Source organism: Apteryx rowi, unplaced genomic scaffold (assembly GCF_003343035.1).
Source record: "Apteryx rowi isolate R43461 unplaced genomic scaffold, aptRow1 scaffold_13, whole genome shotgun sequence".
Lineage (NCBI taxonomy): Eukaryota > Metazoa > Chordata > Aves > Apterygiformes > Apterygidae > Apteryx > Apteryx rowi.
This window is the reverse complement of record NW_020447530.1, coordinates 5,892,596-5,906,755: the sequence shown is the minus strand read 5'-3', so window position 1 is coordinate 5,906,755 and position 14,160 is coordinate 5,892,596. Positions and strand designations below refer to the sequence as shown.

Here is a 14,160-nt window from a genome sequence, read left to right as displayed (position 1 = left end):
TTGCAGAAATGTCAGGCCTGCCCCGGACTCCTGGTCCCACACCGAGGGACGCGAGTGTCTCCAGCCAGCTCCTGGGAGCGCCTTGGGGAGACGGGAACAGGGCGGCACCAGGGCTTCTTCCCCACAGGCCAAAGCTGCCCCTCGCCCCGCGGGGAGACCCCGGGAGGCAGCGCCTCAGGGCGGGGGGCGCCCCAGGGACCCCCTTCCCCTCTCGGGTGAGGCCCAGAAGGCCACCAACTGCCCCGCTCTGCCCCCGGCCCCCCGTCGCGACCTCTGCCCGGCCTTTCCACAACGGCTGCGCCACCGCCGCCCTCCCCGGCCCGGCGGGAAGGGGGGGGGGGGAAAGGGGCCGGCGAGGCCGCCGCCGCCGCGCTGCGGAGCCCGTCCTGCACCAGGCGGCGAGTCAGAGCGAGCGCCCCGGCGGCACCACAAGCTGCGGCGGCGGCCGTGCCCGCTCCGCCTTCCTCCTCCCACTCCCCCCCCCCTCCTCCTCCTCCTCCTGCCGGCTCGGCTCAGCTCGGCTCAGCTCGGCTCGGCGTCCCGCACGGCCGCCCCGCGCGCGGCTCCCGCCCTCTATGGATGGGAAGGCAGCACCCAACGGCGTGGCCACCATCGAGGACAGGATCTTGCGCATCACGGGCTACTATGGATATTACCCGGGCTACTCCAGCCAGAAAAGTAAGGCGCCCCCCCACCTCCGCCGGCCGCGCCGGGGGGCTGCGCGGCTCGAGGCGGGAAGGGCGCCGCGGAGCCGGGCGGGGGGCGTCGCCCGCGCGGGGGCCCGGCCGCTTCGCCGCGCAACTTTCGCGCGCGGGGCTCGGGGGAGGGGGGGGGAGCGGGGTTTGCGCCGCCCGCGGAAAGTTTCCGCGCTGCTTTAGCGTAAAACTCTCGGATTATCCATCTTCCTCGCGAAACTAATTAGATTCCTTTTTTTTTTTTTCTAGAAATGTAGCGAATTACTGAGAATTTTTTTTTCTCTGTGCCATTTAGTAGGAGACTTGTTTTATTTATTTATTTATTTAAAGAAGCAGCTGAAATTAAAGCACTTGGTCCTTGCAGAAACTCACGGTTTTTGTTTTTTTTTCTTTTTTTTTTTTTTGCTTTTGAAGTTTTTAATTAGAAACAGCAGGTTTCTGGCAGCTGGGAAAAACCTTAGCAGGCGCCTGTGAAATCGTAGATGTCCCGGTACTCGGGGCGGCTATTTAACAACGCAAGTTAGTCTAATGAAAGAAATGATTCATTTCCAACGCCGAGGACGTGGATGCATTATGCTCTTATGGCAATTTTGCAGTTTGCAAAAGCTGCAAAGCGCCACAGTTTAAAAAGCAAAGGGGAGGTGGAGGCAACTGTACTGGAAAGGCAAAAAAACTTAGGGGAGCGAAGCACTAAGGAGCAGATTTTCCTCTGCATGTTTAAACTCTCCGAGGAATTGAGGGGGGTGAACTGCTTCACAGACCGTGCCACTCTCCAGCTTTAATGCAAGAGTTAACTGAGACACAACTAACAAACCGCCAATATCTGGTAAATCTGTTTGCAGGCTTCCTATGAAAGGGAGGAAAGCCATGCATTGAAACCATTTAAAAAAGAGAAAAAATCCTCGGTGTGGCGGTCAGCTGAAAAGCAGACAGCCAAGCAGGGTGGCTTTACTCAGCTGTTATTYGTGGTGCTAACAGCACGGCAGGTGTTACGAGCGTTCGGTGAGGTCAGTCGATTTGTGTCTAGGCAGAAGAGGAGTTAGGAGGAAGCTGAGAGCAATCTGGAGGAATGGATGTATGAAAATCCAGGGATTATTGAAGCCTCTTGAGCTAGGTGGGACCTAATGCTGTGTCTAATTCTTTAACAGCCCCGGGGAGATTCACCTGAGATGAGGATATAGGCATAATAGTTTGTCGCAAGTTTGCTTTGGTGGCAGAATGCAATTCTCCAGCCTGCAGCAAGACTCCCACTCTATGAAAATGCAGTCCTGAATTCAGTAGTGTTGGTGCTGCAACCGGCTCTGCACAGGTGCATCGGAGAGGACTGCCCAGACGCAGAAAAGCTGCTCTTACTGCTTGTAGCCCAGGACCAGGTTCTACAGATGCTACAAACTGCATCTGCTGGAAATTAGATAAAGCATGCCCGGAGAGGCCAAGGTGTTCAGAAGTGCTGACTCTTGCAGTTTTATTGCTAATCTGTTAGCCTTTTGTACCTTTGCTAAAGACTGGGTGCTGAGGAAAAAAAAAAAAAGAGATTAGTATCTCGGGTTTTGTTGATTTAAAAAAAAAAGTAAATGTTGTGGTCATTATGCTCAAAGAGGGAAAAACTAGAATTGCATAACCCAGAGGTATCCTCATTCTCCAATGTTGTTAGGTAAATGAAAAGCATGCACCGCTTTTAAACTATGAACACTTGTTAAAGCAGTCTGATGATTTTTGGAACTGTCATCGTATATTTTGGAGAGCTTGCAGCTGGCAGTATCGGAAGTGACTAACTTATTCTCATTGCTGTGTTTTGGGGGCGTTTAAAGTGTCTTAATGTGGTATGGTATGACTTTCAAGGAGAAGCTGATCTACTCTACCTGGGGAAAAACCAGGCGTCCTTCAGGTGTCTCGAACGTAGAGCTTCTTGGCACTGAAGCAGTGAGAGTAGCCGGTCACTGCTGCAGATCTTGGCTTGGAGACCTTACTGTGTTCCTTTGCCTAGGCTGAAGTACAGCTTTCGAGTGGAGTTACTTCCAAGTGCTTTTGACAATTATTCTCTCGGCTAGTTGTTCTGTACAGCAGTGTAAACGCTCAAGGTGGGAAGTTTATTCAACTTATTAATGTACTTGGTATCTCAGTGCCTACCCTCTCCCAGTGGTGGAAGAGCCGTTGCCCTGCTACGTGCCCAATCCTATAGCGTGTGCAATCAATCTCCTTGTGCAGTCAGTCTGCTTGCACTGTCGCCTTGCTCCCTGCCTGGGACTGAAGGGTGCCTGGGGAAAAGGGCAGTTGCCGGTGAGCTGTTGTCCCCAGGATGGCTTGTGCTCTCTACTTCTCTTCTGCTCCCTGGGTGTCCCTCAGACCTGATCAGGGAGCTGGCCGGGCACTGCACGACAGTCTGCTGATGGTCACCGCCTTCTTTGAGGCTCCACCTTGTCCCCAGCTGGGGACAGGGAGAATATTTCCCTTTCTGAGGAAAGGTGGAGGCTGGGAGTCGGTGGCTGCTGCTGCTCYGACCCTCAGCTTGCCCTCTGGGGACCTGGGAAATGACAAAAAGAGCCTGAGGGTCTGTGCATTGTGCTGGTGATTTACATCCCTGCCTTAGTAGATCAGCATGTATTTTCTGGTTCAACAGGAGTTGTGTAAGTGTGTGAAGGCTAAGGATTAAATGGTCATGAAATCTAATGTCAAGGTCCGTAGTGTACAGAGCTGTTATTACACATGACTGCAGTATTTTCTAGAGACTGTTACTCCATCTTCTCTAGTGGTGCGTACTAACCTACTTCAGACTTGGGAGTGTGCATATGTTGATTCTTTTGTTAATTTTGAGTCATAGACATGGAAAATAGCTTCTTTATTTCTGTATGAGCCATTTGATTAGACAGAGACATGCATTTTGATTTTGTATTTGCATCCATATATCTTKCAGGAAACATATCCTGCATAATAAGACACAGGAACTGGAGCAAGACAAGATGTTTTAGTTTTGTTTTTTTTTTTTCCCCACCTGCTCCTGAGATGGAGAGGGCCCTTCCTGATTCCAGTCATCTTGTGACTTTGCATGTATAGCTTGATCCCTTAATTCCTGCATTTAAAATGTACAGAGTATGTATGAGCTCTCTGGCTTGCATGCGAAGGAGGAGGGCCTGTGTCTCTCTTCAAGCGAATTTCCTCCAAGTTGCTTCATAATTTGTCTGAGTGTAAGTGTCAGTTTTCTGCTGGCGTAGAGCAGAGGCTCTAGTCTTGGATCTGGGGTTGCTGATGGTGCTTCCATGTTTGTGACTCCTTGGCTTCATGTTTCAATGTGTGCATTTTCATTTGATCCGATCCAACTTTCCTGTCCACACAAACTCTGGGAAACCATATTCCCTCTCCTAATCTTTGCCATTACTTCTCATTCTTCTTTTGCTTTTYGCTGGTAGTACAATCATATTTTAGTGTTTCCAATCTTAAGAGTATGTGTGTGKTTTTTTTTTTTCTTCTTTGACTCAGTCCAACTACCACCCCATCTGTCTTTCATCTCAATATTGAAAGCTTTTTTACTTTCATAGCACTAAGTTTCTCTCCTTCAAGTATGTCTTAACACCCTTTCTGTGCCTTCCACTGAATTAAAACTGCTCTAGCCAAAGTTTCTTATMTCTAATCTCCATCAGCTTTGCCAAGTCTACACCCAAGTCAAGCAGTTTCTGTCTGGAAAGTCTTTGTAGCTCTTTTCACCATCAACAAAGTTATGTCTTGTCCTGGCTCTTGCCATCACAGACTTGCTTTTCTGCAACACCCTTTTCTCTGGTCCAGACAAGCACAGAATAGCCCTACTGAAATGCTGTGGCTGCAGTTGTTCTCCTAACTCATCATACAGGTCATCACCTTCTGTTTCTTCATTTTTGGACGGGTTGTCTTCCTATGCAAAGCTTATTTCCACCCTCCTGGTTTCTCTCATTTAGGTCTGGGGGGTTTGTTAGACTCTGAAACCRACCCCTCTGTGTATTTTCCCATGCTGCTTCAAGCTCTCCTGCTCCTCTCCCTTCAGACCTGCCTTGAAACCCTGGAGTTGTGTAAGCTCCTAGAAGCAGAGGATGGTGGCTTGTGCGCGTATGCAATGACGGGACTGTCGACTGTGTTCCTGGGCTCCTAGCGTAATGCTGGGTAGCCACCCCTCTCTGGTGCAGCTGTATGATGAGATGCGTCTCCCAGGGTGCTGGAGAGCCGTTATAGCAGTGCTTGGCAGCTGGGAAGAAATGCTGAACCTGTCCTTACATTAGCACAAATGCCGTAGAACAAGTCTTGTGTTTTCTTACCTCACTAGAATAGCTTGAGCAAGGTTTTGTGGTTTTATTTGACAAGTTAAGCCTCAAGTCAGCAATGAACTTAAGCATCTGCTTAAGTCTGAACTTGCACTAAGCCACTGGGCTTTGACGATGTGTTTAAAGTTAAGTTCCTGCTTAATTACTTTGCTTAATAAGAGTGGGATTACACATGCTGAACCAGCATCAGAAGCTTGACAGTTCCAATCTCCTGCTCTCCTGAAAGCGTAAAGGTTGTGCAGGGGAAAACCAATTCCAAAACGTTGGAGGGAATTTTCTTCTGGTTATTGTAGCAGCTGTGCCAGCAGCTCTGCTGCAGTACGAATCACATGGCAAACCAAGATCATCTCAGTATTTACCGAATGCTGTGCCCTCCCGGTGGCTTGTCACTTCCAGCGAGAGGAGCAAAGTCTGTCTGTTTGCCGGAGACAGCCTGCTGCTTTTCCAGCAGTTTGCATAGCCCGTGATCTCTCCATGCAGAGTGCACGCAATAGGAGAGGCAGCGAAAGCGGCACTCGAGGAACGGTACCTTGAAATTCTTGGTGGATGAGGCAGATCTCACTGATTCGTGTTTGGTGAAGGGTCTGGGAGGGACGTGGTGGTGCCTCATTTGGCTTCTGTGTAAGTTAGAGGTCTCAGGGCTACTTCAGCTATACCAGTTGCAGGAGCTGCTCATGAACTGCATTTTGATTTTGTCTCTGTGACTGAGCCAGTTGCTTTGGCCCAAATCCCTGGGGAGCTGAGGCATGAAAATGAGGTGCCTGAATATCTTCAAGAACTGGGCTTCATGTATCTGTTTGGTTCCCTGTCTGGGGAGTTGTCAAAGCTCTGTGGTCTATTGAACCTAAACTTTGTGACCCAAGACTGCCCCTGTTGCTACAGCCACTCTCAGTCTGCTGCTTACCTTGGTATATAGGTGCAATTTTGAGCAACTGTGTGCAAGGAAGATGAATTTAAATTGGGAATAGATGCAGGAAGGACACTGTGGTGACCGTGGCAATGGGGAGCTTARCCTTGCAAGAGGGGACTGACAGAGCTTGGCTTGTTTAGGCTAGCCAAGATGGAGACTTTGCTGCTGCAGATACATCTTGGGAGGATGAACAGGGCAATGCTAGGAAAGAATAGTTATTTAAATTGAAGCAGCGTGTTGGCACACGGACAAATGGGTATGAACAGGCCATGAATAAATTAAGGCTGGAAATTAGCAGAAGRCTGGAATTAATGGCCAAAAAAAGTCTCTCCCAATCTTATGTATCTAAATAAGAATTATTTCCCAAGCTTTAAACTTGCCTCATAAATAAATTTGCCAAGATTTTGAGAAAGAATTGCTCCTATTTGGCAGAGGAAACAGAGACACTAAGGAGGGTGGGGGATGTTAATTTGCCAGAGATGTAATGTTTGATGGAGAGCGCTCTTCCTCCACCAGCGACTGCCCAGCAGCTCTTCCACCGAACCTGGCTGCGTGCTAAGGTTGGCTAGAGGTGCTTTCAATTACTTGATGGCTTTCGCTGCATGTTCTCTACCTGCTCTTCAGTTCCTCTGCCCTTCCGTGCTCGTCCGTGCGGGCCATTCCCGCGGAAAGGCTTCCTCGCTGCCCGGCCTTTGGGCGGGGGGTGGCTGGGCCGTGCTCCGCGCTTGTGGGTGGCCCAAGCTATCCGGCAACCTGACGCTTCACCTCGCTCGCATCCGTTCGCCTGAGGTGGCTTTAAGCTCACCAAACTTCACGTCGTTGTGGCAGTATGGAGCTGCGTGCCTTGTTCTTTCCCTGTTTTTCCCAAGAGAGTTGCTGCTGCATTATAAGAAATGACCTGGGTACGTGACGACCTCCGGGAGCTCTTTTGAATGCACGGAAAATGCATCCCTTAGTTTGGCTGTCTTTCTAGCGCTATCCCTCACGTTGCCTTCCCCAGCTTTGGTCGTGGTTAAACGCTGTAAAATAATACTCCAAAGTGCCAAAATAATTCAGAGCAAGCTTTTGTCTCTCCCATGCTTACACTCTTGTTTTTATTAGCTGTTTTTGAAAGTTTGCGCCAGTGATCGTTTCTTCTCCTGCGCGCTTGGAAATTGATGGGCTTTAGCTCAGCTACCTGCAGGCCYGTTCACCCATGAAAGTGAATTCGCAGTTTGCTGTTTGTTGAACAACCGGTGGCAGAAATTTCTTCACGCAGACCTGCCGCTGGATCATTGCAATAATGAATAATGAAAATACCTGCAAAAAAATCACCGGCTTTGTGGCAAATGTGCAAATAGGTTAGGAGGAAGAAAAAGGGAAGAGCTTAACTGGCTGGATAAATTATTCACCAAAAGTCAGTGGACCAGCTCTGCTTAGAAAGAGTGAAAAGAAAGAGTAAAAAAATTTTTTTTTTCCTTGCAGTAGAGTGAAATGGGCCTCCCTAGTGGCATATGTTTTAGGCTGGTCCTCTGCAGAATTGCGAATTTCACTGCATGAAGGAGAAATCTGCAATGTTATGCCTAGCTAATACGCAGGGTATGGCTTGGCCAGTGATGACAGGGCTGTAAGCAAGCGTCCCAGAGACTTTGAGTGGCAACAGTGAATTTATTCAAAGGCATGCAGTATGTGTTCAAGTCACGGGCTCTCAATATATCTGCCAGCCAAAGAAGACTTTTCTGTTATTACTTTAAACATGTTGATTCTTCCTAGACTTCACTTGCAAATAGTGTTGCTAAAATGGACTTGCCCTTTCCTGCGCTCGCTTGGGCTGGCCTGCGTCAGGCGTAGCACAGTGCCATGGTGGGGAAGGTGTCTCTGCTGTCCTTTTGTGGCGTCAAGCAGAAGCCAATTTCTTCCTACCTTGGTTTCATTAGGAGCTGAGGCAAGGGAGCAGGAGCCAGGTCTAGGTTGGAAAGTGTTGTTTCCCTGTTGTTTCTGGCTGTCGCAAAGCTGTCCTCTCTCTGTTTTATCTGGTGCAAGAAGAGGTCCTATGCCTGTTCTGTCTCCTTTAAGTTTCCAATTATACTTTTTGGTGGTGAGGTGGCAGGGGAGGGGGCAAGCACCGAACGTGCAGTTCATGAGCAAGTATGGCTCCGCCAAAACTGTTCCACCAAACCCACTGCTAGACCAGTTACAGGCCTGGCAGTGACAAGTCCTCTCCATCCAGAAGGAAACTGCAGCATGAGGCTAACCTGAGTCCTTCTGCAGTTTTATTCCTTCCCGTTTCGTGCACTTCGTGCTCGTGTTGTGACTAAATTCATGACTGAGAAGTGGCTGCTTATGGCACTGAAGTAGTATTGCTTGAGCAATTGCCTGCTGAAGCAAGATATAGCATAGCTGTCTCTCTTCCTGCAGAGGCTGTCTTCTGGGGAACATTTTGATGAGGGCTAGCCCACACCTTTATTATTAATGGGGTAGTCGCAGATGCTGTGCACCTCATTAAAAAATAGTTTCCTTTGGGGAACTGATTTTTGGTGTGATGCGTAGGAACACAGCCATGCACGTCCATTACAGCCAGTGGGCGTTGTATACCCGGAAGTTTAAGGGCAGTACTGGAATCACATGCTACTATGCCTGTGTAAGATAACTAAGAAACAGGGCTGGGAACACATGTTCTCTGTCAGAGTGCTCTGAGACAGCAGAGTGATTGCATTAGCACGGTGTGATTTACATTCAGCATCTTGAACTACGCTGGCATCTTCTAGTGCACTTTCATTATGACCCTTTTTTATGCATAAAACATGGGACTTTTAAAGTCTTTTCTTAGACAGAGTTTGCTATGTGGAGTTTGCAGCCCTGGGACTGTGTAGGTGCAGATTGGTTTTTTTCTCTGCAGTGCCAGAAATAACCTGTTGTGTGATAGATTACAGAGGCTCGAATTTGTAGCAGCTCGTGTGCAAGTGGGATGCTTCGCAGTGCTCCACCGGAGGAAATTCTTCAATGCTGACAGCATGGACAACAGGAAGGTGAACTCTTCATGGAGCTTCTTGTTCTGTGGTTGCACCTCTGCCTGAAAAGGTTCAATTCTGTGTGTGAGAAAGCATTTATTCAATTCTCAGTACTCAATGGGCTGCTAAGATGAAGAGTGGGTGGAAAATAATTGAACCTAGCATTTACTGGGAAGATTGGAAAGAAGAATGTTTCTGATGAATTGATTAAAAAAGAGGAAACTTCTTGCTTTTTTCTAGGGCAGGCTGGGCCAGAAAAGGAGGAAAGAAATTGTGAGGAATTAGATGAGACAACTTTAAATATCTTGTTTTCTCAGCATAGAAAATAATTTAGATTGTTGAACTGTCTGCCACGTCACAGAAGGAGTGACACTTTTCACAGGCATTGAAAAAAAACATTAGAGGAAGGGGCAAAAGACATCTTTTTCCATCTGAAAAACTTAGTTGAGTTGTTGGTGGTGTGCCGAGCCATATGCGTCCTGTCGAGGTGATTCATCCAGTTCAAGGCCTGCCTTCTATCACTCCTGTTGGGGACCCTGTGGCAATGGACATGGCTTTATCTGTGCTTGTGCACCACAAAGCTTCACATTTGCAGGGAGCTTTGGACTGACTTCAGTGTGCAGTTAACTGCACAACTGACATCTGATGTAGCGTCCTTATGGAGGTAAGGGTCCAGGAATATGCCTTCCAAAGGCCATCTGCTCTCGGAAAAATCTCTTCCACCCAGGCATGTAGGAAGGTAGGCCACTACCTTGAGCTAGATCGGTATGGCACTGCATGCAAGTGATGCTTTTTTCTTTATAAGAATAAAGGTGCTAGTTGTCCTAGCTTTCACTAATGAGGTTGGTTTCACTGGGTGACCAAAGCAAGAGGTCTAGGGGAGAACTCAGCCTCTTTAGCCTGCCTGTCACTCAGCTCATGGAAGCGTTTCCGTGCATCACCTACTGTTTGGCAACACCTCTGAGATTAGGAATGTTGACTTAAAAGCCTGAGGTTGTACTTCACCTGTAGATGGATTGCGGCAGGCGATAGCAGCGCAGTGGGGTTTTACTATACCTCCTGTTCCTTTCCAACACTGAACTTTTAGAGACACTCTTTGGAAAATGTGTCTCGTAAAAGACTTAGTGACGTTCCATAGCACTTTGCAGACATAAACCATTCCTTAGAGTTTACTGTCTTAAGGAAGCAAGCAAAATGAGAGGTACAGCTCTCAGATTTATTTTATGTCAGGGAATGGAAGGCAGAAGAAATCCATCACCATCCCTCTGCACATTGCTAGTAGCAGCTGTATTTGGTCTCTTATTTGAGCTGGTGTCTCAGATTTGCCTTACAAATAGTAGTAAGGGACAGACCTCAGTTGTCTGGGCTCAGATTTACTTTAATTCCAAAGCTGCTCCCAGAGGTGGGATGTTCAGAACTGAGGATGTTTTTGGTCTAGCTGTAGGCAAAGATTAAGCACTTTTAAGATATTTTCTGGCAGATACAAGTCTGGAGAAAAACATCAAGGTTCTGATCACTTTGCTTTTCTCTAGGGTGAAGTGGTCCTAATGCTTATCACCTGTATCACCTGGCAAGATCACCTTAGTGCAGGAAAATCCTCTGATGGCTTAATGATTGTTGTCCTTCACATCCTCCCTGTGAGCGGTGAATAGTGCATGGCTAGGTAAAACAAGAAATCCCATTTTACTGGTGTTCCCCAAATTCTCCTGTTTCCCTACTTGGGACTGTGACCAGGCACTGTCATTAGAGCAGACTGTGGGTTGCTCAGATAGCCAGATCTGCTCTGTGCATGTGGAGAGAAGAAATGTAGATCTTCCTTTGAGGATTATGGTCATTGTCTCCTGCTGCATTTGGGTATCAGAGGCAGGCCTCTCTAGAAGCCAGCTGGACAAATATAATGCAGATTGTGAACTGAATACATAAAATACCAGGTCCTCTGTTGTATTTATGTTTGCTCTCTATATTTCAGCACCTTAAACCATTCTCCTTGGTCCTAACTTTCCCTTTTCATCCTATCAGCCTCCCTTCTCTCCCTGTGTCTGTGGCATCAGATTGGGCTGGTTGAGGGGGAGATATATTTGGTGCCTTTGATGTGCTGAGCCTTTTTTATAGGCTACGAACAAAAATTTTGTCTGTGTATTCCCCAACTGAAGAATACACGATTACTGTTCCCAGCCTTCCTCTGAGAGCAGGCTTTGACATCATTCATCGTTTATAATTTATGATATTTTTGTAGCAGTCTGTTAAGGTCTAGAAGAGAGTAAAAGGGATGATTTTAAAAGGACAGAATAGCCCTGTGCATTTTGGTAGTTCTGTGAGTTGGTTCCTGCTCTTTGGAGTTACTGCTGGGTCTCTCTTTATTATGGAAGCATTTTTTAAAGCTGATGTTGTTTTGCCTAATGTAGGCACTTCCTCCTTGTCAAACACATCCTGGTATGCCCTGTTAGGACTTTGCACGTCGTTCCTGGGTGCTTTGAAAGCATATTACAGAACGTCTTGTAACTCTTCTGTGAAATTTTTTAACCTGGTTTCTTAAGGAAGCAGGGCTTATGTGAACATGATGTTTCTGTCCCTCCTCCCTCCTCCAGTAACTTTTGAATGTAATGAGCAAATTTAACAGGAGGCAGAGAACACAAAAGTCACTAAACCTTGACAGACCTTGTGAAAATAGGTGGCCAGCTAGAAGAAGGAGGTCTTCTTGGTTCTCCTACAGCAGCAAGGCTGTAGAACTAGCTCACTCCTGGAGAACAGATGTACTGTGTAATTTTTTTGTGGGGATGGGGGATCTTATCCAAGATGCATCTAGTTAACATCTAGCTTTGGACAGTGGTCAACAGGAGATGTGCAGAAAAGAGTATAAGGCAGCTTCCTGGTATGCTTCCATCTTTCATTGATCTGTGCCTTGGAAAATTCTTGTTGTATACATGTTTTAGTAGCCTATGATGGGTATTTCTTACATGAATTTGTCTAATTGATTTTTAGACACTGGAGAATCTGGCCAAAAGAGACAAATCTGTAGGAAAAATCTGTTTGTCCATTTTGCTGTTGCGGAATTGCTTGTCTCTGCTGCTGGTTCTCTGGATATGATTCTTCAGCTGATGAATGAGGGTAACTCCCATTAACTTTCACAGTCAGACCGTTCCCCCTCTTGCCAAATATATACAGAGACAGAGGAAGAGAAAGGGAACAAAGCGCCAGCCTGTTGGGTGTGAATAAGCATACTGTGAAGCTAACACATCTTTTACTATGTAATTCTTTCCGACACACGGAGATACTGGCCTGGGAGGAGACACACTGGCTTCACACTTGATTTGGCTACTTCTCCAGGCTGTACTGGGATGCTGGAAGTCTCATAGGACCTACCTGTATTTGCGATGCAGTAGAAACAATAAAATGTTTCTACAGGACAGCTTCAAGTTTTGGTCTGAAATTCAATCAATAAGAGATTAATTTCCAGAACCACAGCCATTAGTTAAGGGCTCTAGAGCATACTAGACGATGGTTGTGAACCCTTTGCAGTTTTAAAAAATGGAGAGAATGTAGTTGTTCTATTAAGACTACAGAAAATGTTATAAAATATTAATGATGATAATCTCTTCTTATTTGAAATAATAAATCCAAAGTTAATTTTGCACTTGCAGAAAACTGGTGGCTATTAGCCCTCTATTTCTTTGCTGGTGGAATGTAGAAATAATACTTAATATTTTATCTACTTTGCAAAGATGTTATTAGGCTCACAAATATGTCATAGCGTCTGGAGGATGAAAAGTAAGCTTCCCCCTCTTTCTTCTGCAAGTTACTGAAACAGAGGGCTCTGCAGTCATTTCAGATATCTTCCTGGCGCCTAAGAGCCCAGGGAAAGAAAACATTGCTGCCCAAAAGGAGCCTCAACCATATTTTATAAAGCATTAAGTTTGTCTGTCTTAACATGAATTTAATATTCAGTGTAACTCTTAGCTTTGAAAAAGGCAATAAAGAATGACACCGGGTCTGTTTGTTTAAAGGTGTAAGTTCCTAGAAATTATTTCTGTCACCCACACCATCCATCCAGTTGCCAGTTATGACACTTCTGACCTATGCTGACAATGAGAATTTGACATTGTGGTGGCCTAACTGAACAAGGAAAAATGCCCCAGGGGTTTTATAAACAGGATTCAAAGCAAATTTTCCTTTGGTTGCCTTTTATTATTCAGCTGTATGTTTTCTGTTTTTGCCAAAGAAATGAGCACTGTTTATTAATATCACTGTGTAGCGACAACRTGAAGCCTTTTTAGTCACTGCTGCTTCAGAAAGTATTGTAAAGTCTGACATCCCTTTGAAGAACTGTTCTTAGCCACTGCTGCTATTTTTATTTTTGAGTTGTTCTCTGCTAGATTTTTTTTCCTTTTTATTTTGTCCTCGCCTGCCCTGAATTTTCAGAAACACTTTCAGATCAGCTTACAACAAATCAATTGAGCTCTTTCCTCCTGTTTTTTCCCCRCTGTTATTAACTTTTACTGGACTGTGCCTTCCAAAAGCTAGTCGAATGATAGTTTTTTCCTTGARCTCAAAACATGCAGTCTTTAGAGAAATATCTGCTAGAAGCACTGACCTACAAAATCTATTAGGCTCTCCCTACTGGTGTGAAACTCATTTATGTAATGTTGCTGGATGGGATGACTGCACTGTGCTTTGGAGGTAAAATGCACAGTTTAGTCTGGCTTTTATAAACATTAATGCAAAGAAGTGACTTATAATGAGATAATCTTTGCAAACCTATGGAATGTGRGTTTATGAAGATCTCTCCTGTTTTTCCCATATGGTTTTGGGGAGGTTCTTTGAGAGCAGASACCATTTTGGCAGATTTAACATCTGAGTGTCTGCAGCTAGGTACTCCGTGCTGGCTCTTGACCTCCAGGAGCACCAGTAGGAAATGCCAAGCTGTGAACCCTCGTAAGAGAACACCGAGAAAAGAGATGCTGAAAGTTACCRGTGAAGATGATTTAGTTATCCTGTCTCCTGTGTGCTGTTTAAACTTTCCCAGCCTAACAAGGGTCAGAATGGCTATTGGAGGCTACATGTGTGGAGCCAGGTTGAATTCCAGCAATGCCTTTTCATTGCCCTGGTCCCAGCCCTTGCRGTGGGGAGGAGAGGGCTGGATTGGAGCTCTCTGGCTATTGGAAATAAAGCACTGATGAGTACTGGACAGCAAATTAGGGCTGATCTGCTTTGACAGAGGTTGCAGAGAGCCTTAGAGAGCCCGAGAAAAAGGGCAGTCCCAAGGTGATTTTAAACTG

At 46.2% G+C, this 14,160-nt stretch overlaps 1 protein-coding gene across 2 annotated transcripts in view; it reads left to right on the top strand.

Annotated features, from left to right (window-relative positions):
• The first annotated feature begins 560 nt into the window (after positions 1–560).
• Positions 561–14,160, top strand: part of SLC35F4 (solute carrier family 35 member F4) — a 123,953-nt gene continuing 110,353 nt past the window's right edge. Inside the window, exon 1 of one of the 2 annotated variants that reach the window (XM_026056201.1) lies at positions 561–678. In XM_026056201.1, coding sequence (XP_025911986.1) covers positions 576–678 — 103 coding nt within the window. In that variant the 5' untranslated portion in view covers positions 561–575. The remainder of the gene's footprint in view (positions 679–14,160) is intronic. The other variant, XM_026056198.1, reaches the window with a different exon arrangement.